Source organism: Gasterosteus aculeatus, chromosome 3, assembly GCF_964276395.1.
Source record: "Gasterosteus aculeatus chromosome 3, fGasAcu3.hap1.1, whole genome shotgun sequence".
Classification (NCBI taxonomy): domain Eukaryota; kingdom Metazoa; phylum Chordata; class Actinopteri; order Perciformes; family Gasterosteidae; genus Gasterosteus; species Gasterosteus aculeatus.
Window position 1 is genome coordinate 17926147 of NC_135690.1, and position 16346 is coordinate 17942492.

General features: G+C 44.3%; 1 protein-coding gene across 7 annotated transcripts in view; it reads right to left on the reverse strand.

Annotated features, from left to right (window-relative positions):
• Positions 1 to 1880: 1880 nt before the first annotated feature.
• Positions 1881 to 16346, reverse strand: part of st18 (ST18 C2H2C-type zinc finger transcription factor) — a 37129-nt gene continuing 22663 nt past the window's right edge. For 3 of the 7 annotated variants that reach the window (XM_078099925.1, XM_078099931.1, XM_078099930.1), the window contains 17 exons: positions 13433 to 14083; positions 12693 to 12827; positions 11927 to 12017; positions 11735 to 11827; positions 11032 to 11240; positions 10720 to 10919; positions 8690 to 8917; positions 7916 to 8028; positions 7364 to 7426; positions 7038 to 7106; positions 6739 to 6801; positions 6369 to 6449; positions 4833 to 5054; positions 4614 to 4702; positions 4390 to 4493; positions 4136 to 4282; positions 1881 to 4024 (listed from right to left, as the gene is read on the reverse strand). In XM_078099925.1, the coding sequence (XP_077956051.1) occupies positions 3884 to 4024; positions 4136 to 4282; positions 4390 to 4493; positions 4614 to 4702; positions 4833 to 5054; positions 6369 to 6449; positions 6739 to 6801; positions 7038 to 7106; positions 7364 to 7426; positions 7916 to 8028; positions 8690 to 8917; positions 10720 to 10919; positions 11032 to 11240; positions 11735 to 11827; positions 11927 to 12017; positions 12693 to 12827; positions 13433 to 14083 (2699 nt within the window). In that variant the 3' untranslated portion in view covers positions 1881 to 3883. The remainder of the gene's footprint in view (positions 4025 to 4135; positions 4283 to 4389; positions 4494 to 4613; positions 4703 to 4832; positions 5055 to 6368; positions 6450 to 6738; positions 6802 to 7037; positions 7107 to 7363; positions 7427 to 7915; positions 8029 to 8689; positions 8918 to 10719; positions 10920 to 11031; positions 11241 to 11734; positions 11828 to 11926; positions 12018 to 12692; positions 12828 to 13432; positions 14084 to 16346) is intronic. The other 4 variants (XM_078099926.1, XM_078099932.1, XM_078099929.1 and 1 more) reach the window with 3 other exon arrangements.

The window sequence follows — 16346 nt, forward strand, 5'->3', positions numbered from 1 at the left end:
TTTTTTAACTTTTTTACAATATATTTTTGACATAATATCCATCACATTTTACATCAAAATATATTTAGTCATTTTTTTTCTAAATATTTTGTCTACCTAACATTTTTTTACTTCTTTCGAATATTTTTTTTTCAAAACATTTTTCAACCTGTTGTTTTTACTTTACTTTCCAAACTTTTTTCACATGGACTTCCATGAGAAACAATAAATTCATTACTTTTTAAAACTTATTTAAAGTAATATTTTTCAATTTTTTCCGTCTTGACCTATTGACATATTTCGATTTTTTTTCTAAACATTCTTTGACATAATATTTTTTTACTTTGTTTCCATGATAGTTTCAACTTAGCATATTTGTATAGTATATAATAGTTTTCAACACTTACAGACTTTTTAAAAAGTTAACATATTTTCTTTTTTAAAATATCATTTGACATTCATAATATTTTTCCCATGACGATTTATAATTTAGATAAATATATTTAGACTTTCTTTTTCCAAAACATTTTTCAACCTATTTTTTTCCCAAACACTTTTTTGACATAATATTATTTTACTTTTTTCCCATGATAGTTTTTGACACAACATATTAAATTCTTTTTTTCAAAACCTTTTTTAATGGTAACCTAGAAACTCATCAAAGAGTTCTGTGGGCAAACTACCACAAAAACAAACTTTTCTGATGTACATATGTGCAAAGAAAGTTTGTTTTATTTTGAGAGCAATAATTGCATGTCAATAGTTTTCAAATCGTGCTTGTACATGGAGTTTTCATCAATAGCACACAGAAATATTTTTGCTTGTTCTAGAGAGCCAGGCTGGAATGTAAAGACTTTACATCTTTCTTAAATCAAATCAATCGTCATCCATAAATGACACAATATAATCTTAATTTTTGGCTTAAACTAATGGCTCTAGAAGTTTTTTCGTTAGTTTTTCCACACTGATGCACAGTAGGAAGCCATTTCTACTCGACTCTTCCTCCTTTGCCGCCTCCACAAGCAGTTGGTTTTGAGACCTGCATTAAATTTAACAGTCTATAATGTTACAATCACAAAAGCCTATTCTCACACACACACACACACACACACACACACACACACACACACGCTTGTTTGTTTTGCCAGTCTTTACCGGATTACATTCATGATTATACTTGGAGATATACTCAAAGTGACTGAGCTACTCTGCTGGTAATTTCATTGTCATCGTTTCTTTTCATTGGTTCACTTTTCAGGCACGCCAAGTTTAAACAGTTTGTTATTTGTTGATTTACATTTATCACCGGAGCTACACTGATACCCTCTATCAATATCTACGAGTTTGTGCTTCAGGGTGTTTTTCATATGTTGAGTCTGTTTCACTACGTGTCACTTTACATGGAAGAAGTAACTCGTTTCCCCTTAAATGTAAGTATCTTAGTTAGAAATGCAACGATGCTGATCACTGATTACATCCGCTTGGAAATGTTAATATTAACTACTTTTCTTGTGGTATTTGATAGTAAACTAAATATTTATTTGTGCTTTGGACTAAAATAAGTAATGAGAACACGTCCTATTTAAATAACCTAATTCATTGGGAAAATAATCGTTGGTTGCAGCCTTAATCTGGACAAACTGGAGACGTAGTGCATGCTTTGATTTATTCGGGTATTTTTCGGACGGTGTGGGGTGATCAGGTGAAGGTGAGACGGATGGATGACCTGTCACGGATACATGATCAGCATCTTAATCCTTCACTTTGAAGCAGTTGTTTGCATCTTTCCCATCGACCGCTCCCTGTCGCTGTAGTACCGCGTATCGACCACACGGTGGCGCCGATGCACAAGAGAATGTCAGACATTACTTTGGACTTGGAAAGCTTTGAGGAACCACACAACCATTTGAAAAGTTTATTTCTACCATACACAAACTGTACAACACAGCGCATATCTGTTTATTATGAAATAGTAAAAGTAATAGGAAGTTTTCAATTTACAAACTACTTCAACTGAAAAAAAGCATTACCGTTTAATTTAATTTAAAAGAAAATACAATACAATTTCATAATTCATACTAATATCGTTCCACAAAAAAAAGCATTTCACATTACAAAACATCAAATACTAACGGGGAAAAATTATTATTATTCACAAAACTTCCTGAGCAAACAATGTGTGGTATAGGAATTAAATATATTAAATAAATAAAGGATTGCTAGGTTTAAAGAGTTTGATTCCATCTTTTTCAAAATTCTTTAAATCATTGAGTTTTTGGATAAAAACAGGGTCACATTTTCTGTAATTTGGCTGTTTTGCTGTTCCGTCTTTTTCTCTTGGAATTGTCCTTGGCTACATGTCTTTGACTTATTTTTGCAAAAATGAAAAATGTATTGCTCAACTGAATTACTGTGTCGTTTTCATTTAACTTCATGAGACTCGCACCGGAACAGTGATGTGACAACGTGTCACGTTTCCCTCTTTTGTTAGTTAACGGCTGTACGTTGAACTAAAAATACAAAATAATTAGATACAAAAGTGCAATTGATGCCAACAACTACCATTTGTCTATGTTGTCGTTTCTTTTTTTCTTTTCTTTTTCGTTTTGCTTTAAATGATTGAAATCAAAATGCTAGTTGTGGTGGTGGACAGCTCGGTTTTTGAAATATCTACTATTCAAATCTGCCCCAAGCGTTACAATTATACTCAAACTGTACGACTGGTTGGGATCTTAAGGCTTGTAAGCAGTTTAAGATAAAACGGGAATGGATGTTGCTGATATTTCTATTCGCTCTTTATTTTTTCCCCTCTCACCATGCTAGCAAAAGGTCAAATAAACACCAGACTTCAATCTCAGTTGTGATATTTCAAAACCGGCCTCTGAGATTACGGCTACTGAGACAACGGCATTTAAACAGTCATCAGGAACGTTTCCTCCTATGAAAATAATTGTACTGTATAATAAATTAGACACCATCCACATAATACTGTCCTACCACAAAACATAGTACTCGTATACTTTTATGGATTCATATACATTTAGGCACATACTATATGCACACTTCAAAGTGTGTGCACAGAAGGCAGTTTAATATCTATATTTTAAAAAAGACATCTCGACAAAGTGGATTTTTGATTTGTGTCGCACTCCTTCTATGCAAAGCAGAATGTGGACATTCAGGTCACCGAATGATGTTGCGCTTTAGCTCAGTGTCACTTCCTGGTTGCATTCAGCTGTTATTGGGTTAAGAAGGAAAAGGTACAGTACTGTTGCATTGCATTTTTTTTTATCTCAGTGTTCACTTTGTCTCACCATACATTCAGTTTCCAATAAAGAAAGCAAAAGCAATGCTTAAAAATATTGATTCTTAGTCGTTTTGGTAGTTTTTTACTTTGAAGGGAGATCCAACTTATGCTTTAATAATAATAATAATAATAATAATATAAGTTTTTCAACACTAGATGGCGAAAGTATGCCATGAAATTGGAATGTGCTTCTATGTAAATTTACAATGTGCAGAAAGTCAAACATATTCCTTAATTATTAAGCATTTACAATTCAAGGAATAAATAAAATCAAGGAAATAAATACACTGATGAACAAATATAATAATAATAATAATAATAAATAGTGATAATATAAGAATGACATGAAGAGATACAGATTAAAATCAAGCAAACCATACAAAATAATTAAGTGCAAGAGGGGTAAAAATCTCACCAAGATAAACATATCAAGTGAACGCAGAAACGGTAAAAGCATTACAAATCTGGCTGGTCGTTCTTCTCAGTGCAGCGCGTTTACCAGGAGCCTCGTCTTATACATGCAGCCGAGCCTCCCCTCCCCGGTCAAACAGAGCCATCTAGTGCCATTACCCCGAGTCAAAGAAGCCCCTCGCTCGCTCAAACGTGGATGCCCTTAATAGCCTGCTTGATGTTATCCAAGAGGGCCTTGCACTCCGGAGAGTATTCGTGCTCCGAGTTGTTGTACATATCGGTTAACGTGTTCACATAGGCTTCAAAATTCTGCTCACTGATGGGTCCCTGTGGACAGAAACAACAACACGTGTTTGAGTATCAGTGAAAGCGGCGCAGCAGAGAAAAACGATTTCTTTCCTCCAGGACGGGTGAGAGGTGGCGAGCGGCTCACTGTACCATCTGAGGCAGCTGGATGTCCGTCAGGCTGTTGATGAGAGCTTGGCTAAGGCGTGCGAGCTCCTTGAGAAGGCCGTCGTTGTGCTGCTCGATCATCCTGTTCTCCTCCTCGATCGTCCGCAGGTTGCATTCCATAGACGAGATCTGCTTTCGGGTACAAAAACGAAACGGCGAAAAAGATAATAAGTAATTCTTCAAATGGCAGCGAGCAAAGAGGCCCATCGGGAAACGGACTCGTCAGAGGAGATATTTACCTGCGTTTGAAGTTGCATCATATCTGCTTCTATTTTCATGTTGGATTCATTCAGCTCCTGGATTTCATGATCCAAATGTTGAATGTCTTCTTTGTTTTCGACACCTGGGCGGGAGCAAATCGTCTAGTGAATCCCGCTCAAAAGGGGCAAACGTGGACATTACCGGCGCCGGGAGGCGTGCGTGACTTCACGACCCCCAGATACCACACGTCACACGGGCTCACCGCTGCTGGTTTTCAGCTTGATGGTCATCATCTCCTCCTCCGAGTGCTTCTTCTTGATGCTCTGTGCGTTCAGCGGGCAACCCGACAGGCTGTGGTCCGGCGGGTCACAAAGGGACAGCGTTTCGTTTCTTTTTAGTCGGCACGATGTCACAGAAACTTCAAGCATCAACAGAGATCGTTGCAACGAGCGGCGTGAAAACGGAGGCGGGGCGACCTCACCTTCTGTGAGTGGCAAACACGTTATTGGCATGTCCGAGGCCGTTGCAGCCAGGCAGGGGGCAGTGGGGCAGCTCCTGCTTATTGGCCTTCCAGGCAAAGGGCAGCCCGCTGACGGACGACTCCTTCTGCCTCTTGGCAGCCAGTGGACAGCTGCCGGCGCTGCGGTGGGAGGTGTATTTTCCTGATGTGTGGCCCTGTCCGTCACATCCCATCACTGGACACCTGAGCAGAGAAACCCGTGCATGTCGTAAACGCCGCCGACCGACCCGCATTCAACAACGTCTCCTACGCGGCGGAGGAAGCGAAGGCACTTTGCTGCTCGTCAAACAAACAACCACGTCGTCAGAGAAAAAAAAAAAATGAAAATCACTGTTTCGACAACTAGACCGGAAGATTTGTTAACCATTAAGTTGATTAATCCAGTCAAATGCTGATTAAAAACCAAGTCGGCAAAAAACAAAATAATCGCATTAGCTTAAAGTTACTAATCCAGTGAAACTTGAGTTGGAACGGACGCCGCGTGCAGCGCGTGCGCTCCGAGGTTGCTGATGTTTGCACTCGAAAACAAAAGCAAGAGTCACGCTGAATATCATTAAGAGTTTGTCAGTTGCATTTCCAGGCCTGTTTTTTTTTTTTTTTTTTTTTTTCCTGCAGGTCAGTAATGGAGTGACATGAATTACAGATAATTGTCATGTATCCCCTCATGCGAAAGAATGTAATTTGGAGGTGGCGAACCCTTTCCCTTATTGATAAAGGTGAAAGGTCACCTGAGATGATACAAATGGCACGCATGCTTTAGAGTGCTGCCGCAAAAAGCCCGTTTCAGCATTTCGTCACTCGACAGCACTTAGAGGACAAAACAACACGGGCGCCATTACTTACATCTACTACAGGTAGGCAGCAGCAGGACAATGGAGGCGTGCCATATGGCCCGCTGTTTACAATAATCTAGGGACATTTGCAACCCTCCCCCTTTCTCTCCCTTTCTCTCTTAATGTGTATGAGATCTATTCCAGTCTAATTCCTAAGCTCATGCCCTTGCATTAGTAATTAAAAAGAAAAAAAAATCAGTGTCCAGATGTATAAGTAAACAAAGGCTCATATATCTGACTTTGGATTTAAACTGCAAATCAATTACATTATTTTTTTTTTTTCCAATAACACTTTCACAGACAATGATTAAGCTGCAAACGAGTGCAATGCCATCAGAGCAGGCAGTTTTCTTAATATACTATAATTATGAAGAAAGCACTCAGTGCAGAGTAATAAGCCAGATAGTCTATTCAGAAAATGGGAAAAATACAAAACCCTGAAAAAAATCCCACAAAAACACGCTGTTAATCCTCAGAAAATAATTCACTAATGTTTCGACAAGAGAAGTATTATTTTCTTTGTTTAACTTAATGGCCTGCAGGTATAATGCCCCGGGCGCAAAGGCATGACGCATTTACCAAATGTTTTGATTTATTTCTTTTTTTGAAACAAAAAAAAAAGAAAAAATGACAGCATGGGATGAGGGGAAAAAAAAACTCTTACTTAAGCTCTTGCTCATCTTTGTCATCCTTGTCTGGTGTGAGCTTCAAACCTCCCTTTCTGGCACGTGGACATCCTGACAAGCTAAAAATGATCGGCGACAGCATGGGTTAACATGGGAAATCTATTGGAGTTCAAAAAAATAAAAGCTAAGTAGCTGCAGGCCGCTACGAGGTTCTGCAAATCTGCAAATCTACACAAATAAATGTCTAAACGCTGGAGAAGTAGGCAGCCAAAAACATCTATCAAAACAAGACTTTGAGAAAGTGCAGCACGTTTTGCGGCACAAAGTGAGACTTTCGCCATCTGCCTGAATGTCATGCATCTGACAAATGTGTTTCATGCTCGGTGGACGGCGGCTTTTCTCGGCTACCTTCTGTGCGAAGCGTAGTTCCCAGTCACGTGTCCCGATCCATCACAACCAGGTGTTGGGCACCTGCAGGTCGAGGGACACAGAGACCAGGTGCTTTTTTACAGCGAGAGACTGCGAGCGGCGCGCAGCAAAGTATCGCTCTAAATTACGCTTAGTGTGGAAGTAGCAGGGGAAAAGTAAAGGAAAAGGAAAGCATTGACCCGAGCTGACCCCCCCCTCCCTCCTCCACCAAAAAAAATCTGCCTGGTTTAACGTGCAAAAGCCTTTAGTCACAATAACAGTTTTCCAAACACACGTACTTTAGTTCCTGAGAGTTGGCTGCCATCAGCGATTTGAGTGTTTTGTCAGCCAGGGGACACCCAGACACACTGCAGAGGATAAAGAGCTAACAGTCACTCTTTGATCACGGCTGAATTAAATCATCTTAATGCAACGTCTCAAAGCAACTCCCATACAAAAACACAATTCCACCTCCTGCTTCTCTCACGTCGGCGTGTTTTTAAAGAAGTGACACCTGATCCGGCGTCTGACTCTGCAGGCGCTCGCGCCGCCATAATTAAACAATGAGCCCTGCTTCCATTGTCTCTATGTCTGCTGCTGACGAGGACGTGATTATTTGGGGTACCTCCGATGTGATGCATAATTGCCCGTCACGTGGCCGCTGCCGTCACAGCCCGGGGTGGGACAGCTGCAGGAGGACACAAAGCGTTAAAACACACACATTATTTGGCTCCAACTGAAACTTCCTCCTACGCTGAGAACCTGTCTTCTTTTCTCGCGGGCATTAAACAGTTAGTACAGCGTGGAAGTTTAGTGGAGGAATTAGCTCGTCACTGAGAGGGGGGGGGGGCGATGTGCCGCAGACACTAGAGGGTCCTACTGTCTCTCTGCTCTTGCTTTTGGGAGCCGGCCGGGCATGCACTCTAACTACAGGAGGCGCCACGCAGCGAGGGAACTCACTTTCAAACAGACACACTTCCGCTCCGCCATGAAACCTGCGGAAAACACCGGTCACGATGACGCGCGGCTCGGGCGCTCGCTCGCATCAAAGCGGCCCGCTCGGGGGCGACGTTACGGCGCGTGGTTAATGCTGACCATCTGCCAGCTAAGAGGGGGAGCCGGCGTTACGCGCGCGTCGGCCGAGCGGCCCGGCTTTCATTCTGTTCACGCGACGCACCTCAGAAGCTCTTTCTTCGCGTCCCGCAGCAGCAGCTTGGCTTTGGGGCTCATCACGCTGCCGTCTACTTGGTAGTGTTGGTCCTCCAGAACAGACATGTGATCGTAATCCTCCTGGCCGGGCAGGAAGGGAAAAAACAAAACCCAAAACACGGCCTTTATTGTGTGAGATGTTAAAAGTGACCTGATGACCTAAAAGTGAATAATTAATGAAAAGCAGTGCGTAATACTCTTAGAACACAAGCCCGGGGGGGGGGGCATGGGAGCGATCATGCTTAAGGATGCTTACACTCCAGTAAACCATACACCCATTTAAAGGCCGTCTTAATCCACGCGGTGTTTAGGAGGCGCGGCCGTGACGTCTGGAGTTCCCTTTTCTCCACAGACAAGACTGTGCAGTCACCAGATGTTGGGATGATTTCTAAAACCAGGTCACGTGTGCTTATTTCTTTTCATAACGACGGCCAAAGGTGAAGAAAAAGAAAAAGTGGAATAAAGAAAGATTCCTTCAGGTACCGGAGTTTAAATGTTAAACACGATTTATATTTTCAACAATCTGACGGAAGAGATTATAAAATGTCATTGTTTTGGGGAAGTGATTAACCTGGTTGGGTTTTTATCTGCTACACGTACACAACTTTAAGGTGTATTCATTTTACTATTTTCAAAATTTGAGTAAAAAAATGTTTATAAAGTAAATGGTGAAAATACAGTAAATTCCTGTAAAATCCAAAGCACTTTTGGGTCGTCGGTTGTGTCGAGCGTCTGTTTGTACCTCCGCGTCCGGTGACACGTGAGCCTTGTTGAAGTGGAGCGGGAGCGGGCCGTCCCAGCCGTCCCTCTCACACAGCGGCTGGTAGAAGGCGGGGCCGACGAGCACGCCGCCTCCCTTGGCGGCCTCGGCGAGGGACAGCGAGTCGTCCAGGGGGCCTTTGCCGCTGTCTTTGCTCTTCTTCATGCTCAGGTCCAAGGTGCCGTTTTCGTCCACCTCTATGGGCACGTCCTGGAGGGGCAAAACCACATGTCGCACGGGGATAAACGAAGGCCGCCTCGCGGACGGAGCGACGGGGGAACAAGCGAATCGGGGCGTGAAAATAGAACCTTTTTCGCTAATTCCACTAAAAGGGAGCGTAAATAAAACGGCGCGGCGTCTCATTAGTACGGCGGCGGAGATGTGGTGGGCATTTAAACACGTGAAAGTGACTTGAGACAAAGAAACGCGTTTAAATAATACTTCCAGGGGTCTCACACCAGACAAAGTACCGAACTAAGCCAGCGTTAATTCTGCTGAACACAAAAAAAAAAAAAATCACTGGTGTGTAGTTTTTTTTTCCGGTGACAGCTGTGTCATCTGTTTTCTAGGACACACAACCATGATGGCAGCTGGGGGGGTAGAACGGGGGGGTTGTTGGTTTTAGGTCATCATTATTACAGCAAAAATTAAAAAAGCTTAATGTGGCATAAGTTTCCCCGCTGACAGATGTGTTTGTCGTTTTTGTGCTGAAACGCAGGAGCATGATGACTTATGGCCGTTTCTGTGGCATTAAAAGTTTTTACCTCGTTAAATGTCGACATCCGTTTCCATAAACAAAACCAATTATTCAACGCACGTGTTCCATTAAACCCTATACGTCATTATTTATTTTACTTTGCAACAAAGGGGAGCTTTTCAAATTAATGAAGGGCGCTGATTTGCATGAACGCTGGACGTGGCTGTCCACCTAAATCATCCGTCCGGTTGACGACGTGTGCACATCATCAAAATAACACGCGCATGTGTTTCCTGATTTATTACGATTTTAATGCACTTCTCAACTAAAAATGTAAACTCTGGATTCATTTATTTTCTTTCATTTATTTAAGCGTGTTGCATTTTTATACAAGTTAAAAAAGCAGCTTGTATTCACACTTTAGAGGCTTGTCTTTGTGCGCGATGTATCTCAGTAACACACATATGCAGATAAGTTATCCGACATAATAACGCTCTAAATAGGGGCCCCTCTTTTCTTTTTTTCCCTCCGACTCGAAAGCTGTTCTTTATTTTGCGCGTCTCTCCAAGACAACTAAGCTGCAAATGAGAACAGATGATTAACTTGCCAACGCTGTTTTATTCATGCAGTGGGCCGCTACCTGGTACCGGGCCACGTTCTCGGCTCAACAAGCTGGGAGAGCAGAATCTGTGCTCGTGTAGGTGTGGAAACCTTGAATCATCCGCGGCGCGGCGCGCGCGTACGTGTAACCCGCAGAATGCGTTCGATATTAATCACCCCGTTTGGAAGAAGGCGAACACGACGGCTCGCTGGGAGATTTAGCGACAGCAGAAGAGATTTTGGACACTTCCAAGAGGAGTTTTAACTTCTCAGACGTCGACTCCTTTGGCTGGTCGGCTTAATCCCTGTGAAAAAAAAACTGCTTTTGAATGCTATCTGCTGCAGACACGCGGCCTTCTCCTGGATCACGCCGCTAAGCGGAATATCCTGCGCCATCTGCAGCGGGCGAGAGGCCGCTTCAGACGACAGTTCAGGGCTTTCACACGCCAGCTGATGTCAAAACCGAATACAGTACCACACGTTTTATTATAAAAATGGACAAATAGACGTAATTGGTAAAGACGGCTGATTGTTTTCCCCCGTTTGAAGTATTCACTGTGTACATTAAAGCTTTATTTGAGAGACAAACTCCTTGTGCTTCTGCCACCGGAGCGCCGAGCTCGCCGCGCCAAGTCCGGCCTTTTGATGCCCGCCCGCCTTTTTCCTTTAAAATGACCACATTAAACACCTTTCCAAGCAGGCTGATTTGATTTACCTTTGTGGAGGTTGCCAAGGGCCTGCCGGCGACCGCCTCCATGTTCTTCCGGTAGCGAGTGGAGAGGTTGAGGATGGCGGCCGTCGCCGCGGCGGCCTGGAGGCCGTCTTCTTTCCTGAATTGACTCGGCGGGCTGCGCTGACCCGAGGCGGGCAAGCCGCCACCTGGAGCGCCGAGGAAGGCGTGGTACCGCTGGGGCGCTGCGAGACAAATAATTAGCCTGTATTATGGTTGCGCCGCAGGAAGGTCACGCTGCAGGTCGATCGGAAACGGGGACAAATATGTGACGGAAACAGCTCTTTCTTCACTCACAATCGGGGAAATGTGGCATTTCCTGGTCCTGGCTGGCGCCCATCAGAGGCTGTTTGCCGAAGACCTGTGCGTCGAAGCTGGCGTAGTCGAAGCGGATCCGGCTGTACTTGTCCATGTCCTTCGCCAGGCTCGTTTTCAGGGCTGCTACCGGATGAGAGAGCCGGTAGTTCAACTGGTTCATCTCAAACTTCTTCATCAAGCCGATGGCTCTACCAGGAGGCAAATTGAGAGAGAGGGGGGGGCGGGGAGGGGGGCTTCATTTTATTGTGAAATCACAAGTGCTCAATAAGCTCGTATTAGCAGTTGAGTAAAGAAGTTGTTTTGAAGCATTCGGGGCTGCCAGCGCGTTTGTACATAGTCTGGGATCCGATGTGTGTTGTAGATCCACAGCCAGGTTGCCAGACTAATTAATATAGTAGGCGTGGGCACGCGGCCCATGATGCATCCACAGGGAACAAAGAGTTCTGCTCTTTGTTCATCTCTAATAGAGGGGAACTCACAGCACCGGCAACCATCGCTCAAAATAGACGTTCTGCTGGGATCAGTGGATGAAAAAAATCCCCCGCAAGCGCCTCAACAATAATTGTGTTTAGCACTTTTTTTTTTTTTTTTTTGCAAAACCTTCGTTCCGTTTTTCACGACTTCAGTCCGCTGGAGGTCTGGACTTTGGTCACTGAACACCACGCGGCAGGGCGCCGTGTACCTGGGCGAGCAGTCAGGCGTTTGTCTGCACTTCGGGCTCTCCTCCTGAGGTTTGGAGACTTTCACGGCGGCGGCGATGGGGCAGCCCGAGAGACTGTGTGTGGGGGGGGGGGGGCAAATCAAACACATTAGCCTGATACTCGCCCGTGAACAGGATGCAGGGGTCTCTAATGGCTCTCCGCCGCGGACGTACCTCCGGTGGGTGCTACGGTTGCTGTTGACGTGACCTCTTCCCGTGCAGCCGGGCGTGGGGCACTTGAGGACGTTCTCATGCATGGCCAGGACTGAGGGGGGGGGGACAGGGGGACAGAGACGGGAGATAAGACCTTCTGCGTGGAAGACATAATCAAGCTGGGAGATTATAACCACGGCAAACACAAGCACGCGGCGGTTGGTAAATGGTCGGCGCATTAGAGCCTATAGAGTGAAGATGCTACAGAAACAGAAGGGGGGGAAACAACAAAAGGCTTTGTGGGGAACGCTGTAATGTGCCTCAAATGTAAATAGCTTAGCGCGCAACAAGGCGGCCGATTATATTCTTCAAAACGAACGCGGCGCTAAAGGCCCGCTGTGTATCCTCAGAAACTTCTCTTCTCTACGTGTTCTCCAATTAGTTAGTTGGAGTTGTCTATTTATTTTTCAATGCTGCGTCGTGGAGCCCTTTGATTTGCAAATACTGCCTCCGGTTTAAGAGCACGCGCTTTTTTTGAAAAAAGTTAATTACTTTTTCTGTTCCTTTTGTAACATTACTGTTTAATGTTGAATGTTTGTTGAGTTACATTGAAATGACTTGACAATCGGCAATGCGACGGGCAGGAAAAAAGAACTCAGTATTCACACATTACAGCACATTAAGGGAGAAGAATTCTTAGTTTTGTTTTAAAAGTTTCATTTACATCTTTTGAATGGAACTGAATGTATAAGCAGGCCTTTCACTGACTAAATAGATCATCACGTACTCTCTGGGGGAACTCTGACTTTGTGAGGACACCCGGACAGACTGCGGTGATGCGGGTAAAGGCCGGTCACGTGACCGGTGCCGTCGCAGCCAGGAGTTGGACACTTTATGTCCTTTTTATCTGTTCGGGGGGAATCTGAGGACAAAAGAGTTCACAATGAGAGGAAATAACACAGCCGCTGTGCGCCGAATCACTCCCGTCTTAAAGTGTGTTCTTGGTACACATCGTCCATATGTCAACAGATTGAAATATCATGCAAAGAACTCTTTTTTACACACAAAACGCATCTATTAATCTGCCATTTCAGTTACGACTGCAGTTCAACATTCACTTCTTAATTCCCATCCATCGAAAGATTACATCTGGGATTACACATTTAGCTGCAGTGATTTTAAGAATCAGAGGGAAACATGAGCGGTACTTTAGGAGGATTTAAGACTTATGCTCATGGTTAAATATCCACTTGATTCCTATCAAAATCCAATATTCTGAGTAGTCGCAATTCCAATCGGAAAATTGTATTCTTCTTTATTTTAGTCTATTTATTACTTCACTTGTTGCCAAAATGTTTTAGTACTTAAGAGGATTTCCTCCCTTTTGATTCCCGCTCTCTTTCATTTGCCTCTTTTATTCCTTTTAAGGTGTTTTTCTGAGCACCAAATCATCCAAATCACCAGCGGTCCGTCTGGTTCTTCCAGCAGGGGAGGCGATCGCTCCCGTCTCCGCGTCCGCGCCATTACCTTTGCCTCCGTGGAAGCTCAGTCTGCCGTCCATGTCCATCATCCTGTGGTGCCTCCTCTCGCTGGTCATCTGCTCCATGAGGAACCGGTCCATCTCCCTGTAGGCGTGGTGCAGAACCTGCCTCTGCTCCGTCTGCAGGGCGATGGCCTGCTCCAACAGGCTGAAGTTCACCCTCCCTCGGCCCATTTCCAGCCCTCTTTCGTGGAGGCCCAGGCCCCATCCGTCCGGCTGGGGGGGCCTCTCCGCCTGCGCCTCGCCCTCGCCGTCCTCCTCCGCGGCCAGCGGCCTGTACCTCAGCAGCGCCTCGGCCCGAAGGAGGCCCGCCGGGCCGCCCGCCTCCGAGCGGGGCTCCGCCTTCACGCGGCCGCTCCCGCCCGACGGGTCTTCCGTGGCGGCGGGGGGGCTGCAGCGGGACAGACGCGGCGGCTCCCACTCGGCCTCCCCGGCGTCTCGGTACTGCGGACTGCGCGGCGACGACGCGCCGCTCATCACGTCTCCACTTTGGTCGTCCCTCTCGCTGTCGGGCAGCTCCTCGTCGCCGGCGTCCGGCTCGCCGTCGGAGGTGACCTCTGGCCACCCGAGGGCGTCGCTGGACTCGGCGTCGTAGCCGTTTCTGTAGGCGACTCCATTGATTGCACATAAGTTCCCATCTGAAAGAACGAGATTTCTTTTTTATTATTTGATGTGTTTAACAGAGCAAACGTGTTCTTTTGTGACCCCTCGAGCACACGCGATAAGAACTGTATGTCGACCGTAATCCTCCATAAAGCCTTTAAAGGTTTAAGATTCTGTGTTACTTTTCTACAAAAACATTATTGAGAAAAACATGTTGTTTTAAATAACCGAGAGGATTTAAAAGAACACATGTTGCAATAGAATTATCATACGGCTGCAAGATTTCCAAGCAATTCCTCGAGTATATTTAGGAAAACACGTATGACCCTTCTGTCCTCCTGCGAGGAGAACATGAAACCTGCAGATGAGAAACCCGATTGCTTTCTTGGGTCTCCCATTTGGAGCAGCAACCCAATGTAGATTCAGGAGAAGATGACATAAGGATTTACTGTCCACTCAGTTCCTCTTCATTAAGTACGTGTAGTTTTTAAGTGCGAAACCAAAGAGCAACACGTTGCTGCACAAGAAAACAGGTTGTAAGAACGCATAGTTGTTGTTTCTAGAGACGTGGACCCGGAAAGCGAAGAGGATTCCTGAAAACACACACGGAGGAAACTACAGACATGAGGATGAAAGAGGGAAATCTCCGTTAGCTGCTGCTGTCTGCGCGGCGGGATTTGCTTCAGGAGAAGCCAACTACACACCTCAAAAGACGACAATGATTTCTGCTTCCAAACGCTGCAGACAGCAAGAGGTTCATTCACAGAAACTTAAGAAAATAGTGATGAGAAGCTTTGAAAGATCTTTTGAAATGCAGCTTTAATATGACACGAAAATCGGGATTGTCGAGGTTTTTAAGAGACAATTTTTAGTTTGCAAAAAAACAGCTTTTACAGATTTAAACTGCAGAAAGTTAAAAAGTGGGCATCTTGCTCAGTTATATTTGGCAAATAGTTATTCATTTATTTTATGTATTAAAAACCCAACAGATCATTAAAATAAAGGAAATAATTAGTACATGATTGAATCCCTTGTTTTAGAAAAGTATGAGAAATCCCTCAATTCCGGACTATTGAGCTTTTAAGAAAGGGTGTAGTGAGATTAATGAAATACAAATGCATTTCTTCTTAAACGTCTCACTAATTAGTCATTTCATATAATCTCTCGTCTCCAGCTTATTTGACTGAGTGCTCTCGATAACATCATTTGCCCTCTGACCTTTTGCTGTCTGTCTTTTAGCATAAATCCAGAAATCTGTGCGAATATAAAAACCTGATCAGTGGAACAGACAAAGAGGGTTAGTGGGATGCTAAGTGCATCCGAAACATCACTTTATCAACCGCACTGCTTACATTAAGTCACGCTCGGTGATTAACAATGGGAGGCTAACATCTGGATTGATTCGACAAAATCTCCCATGATCCTCCAAAAGCATGAAACTTCTGCTCGATTAAGGCTCTTTGGCCTGTGAGGGTTTTTCTCACTTTGGATCCAGATCCTCTTAAGTGGCCCGACAGCAGATATTGGATAGATTGGGAAGATGGATAGATTGATGGATTGTGAGAATCAGATCACACCATGTTAAGGATGATACGGAGGCATTATTATTATCATTATTATTATTATTAGTGGGAGAAGCACGAGAACTTAATCCTCTCCAAAAGAGCTTTAACGAATCCTGTGGCCCGGTGATAAAAAAAAAGACACACTATTCTCTTTTTTTAAATGTGTATAAATGCAGTTGAAAGAACATTTGAAAAGGGCTGCACGTAAAGACAATTCCTGCTAAAAACGAAAGCCAGTTACGCGTATTTACATTTACGAGTCGAGCAACAAGGGTTTTGTTTTTCATCCAGATGGACTCAACGGCCCGACACACACACACACACACACACACACACACACACACACACACACCGGCGCAGAGACGCAGAAGTGCGGTGAAAAAAGGAAAGAGAGGGAGGAAAAAAACTTGGATCCCCGCGGTGGTTTGCGTGTTGGAACAGGTGAACAGTTTGTACTCCAGAACAGCCATTACCGGCACTCTGCAGCAGGCCTGCAGTTGGCTGCAGCCGAACGCAGTGTGGCTCGACCAAACGAGAGGCTTATTTCTCTCCCTTTTTTGTTAAAATGCAGATATAACCAGCTTCCCAAAGCAAAAAAAAAAAAAAAGAAAAGAAAAATCTCCCTGCCTCCAGTCTGCTCGTCCAATTTTTTTTTTTTTTTTAGCAGAAAATGGCCCCCAAATCTGACAATAACAGCAAAATATGTTCTGAAATTGTTTATCAATACGCGTGT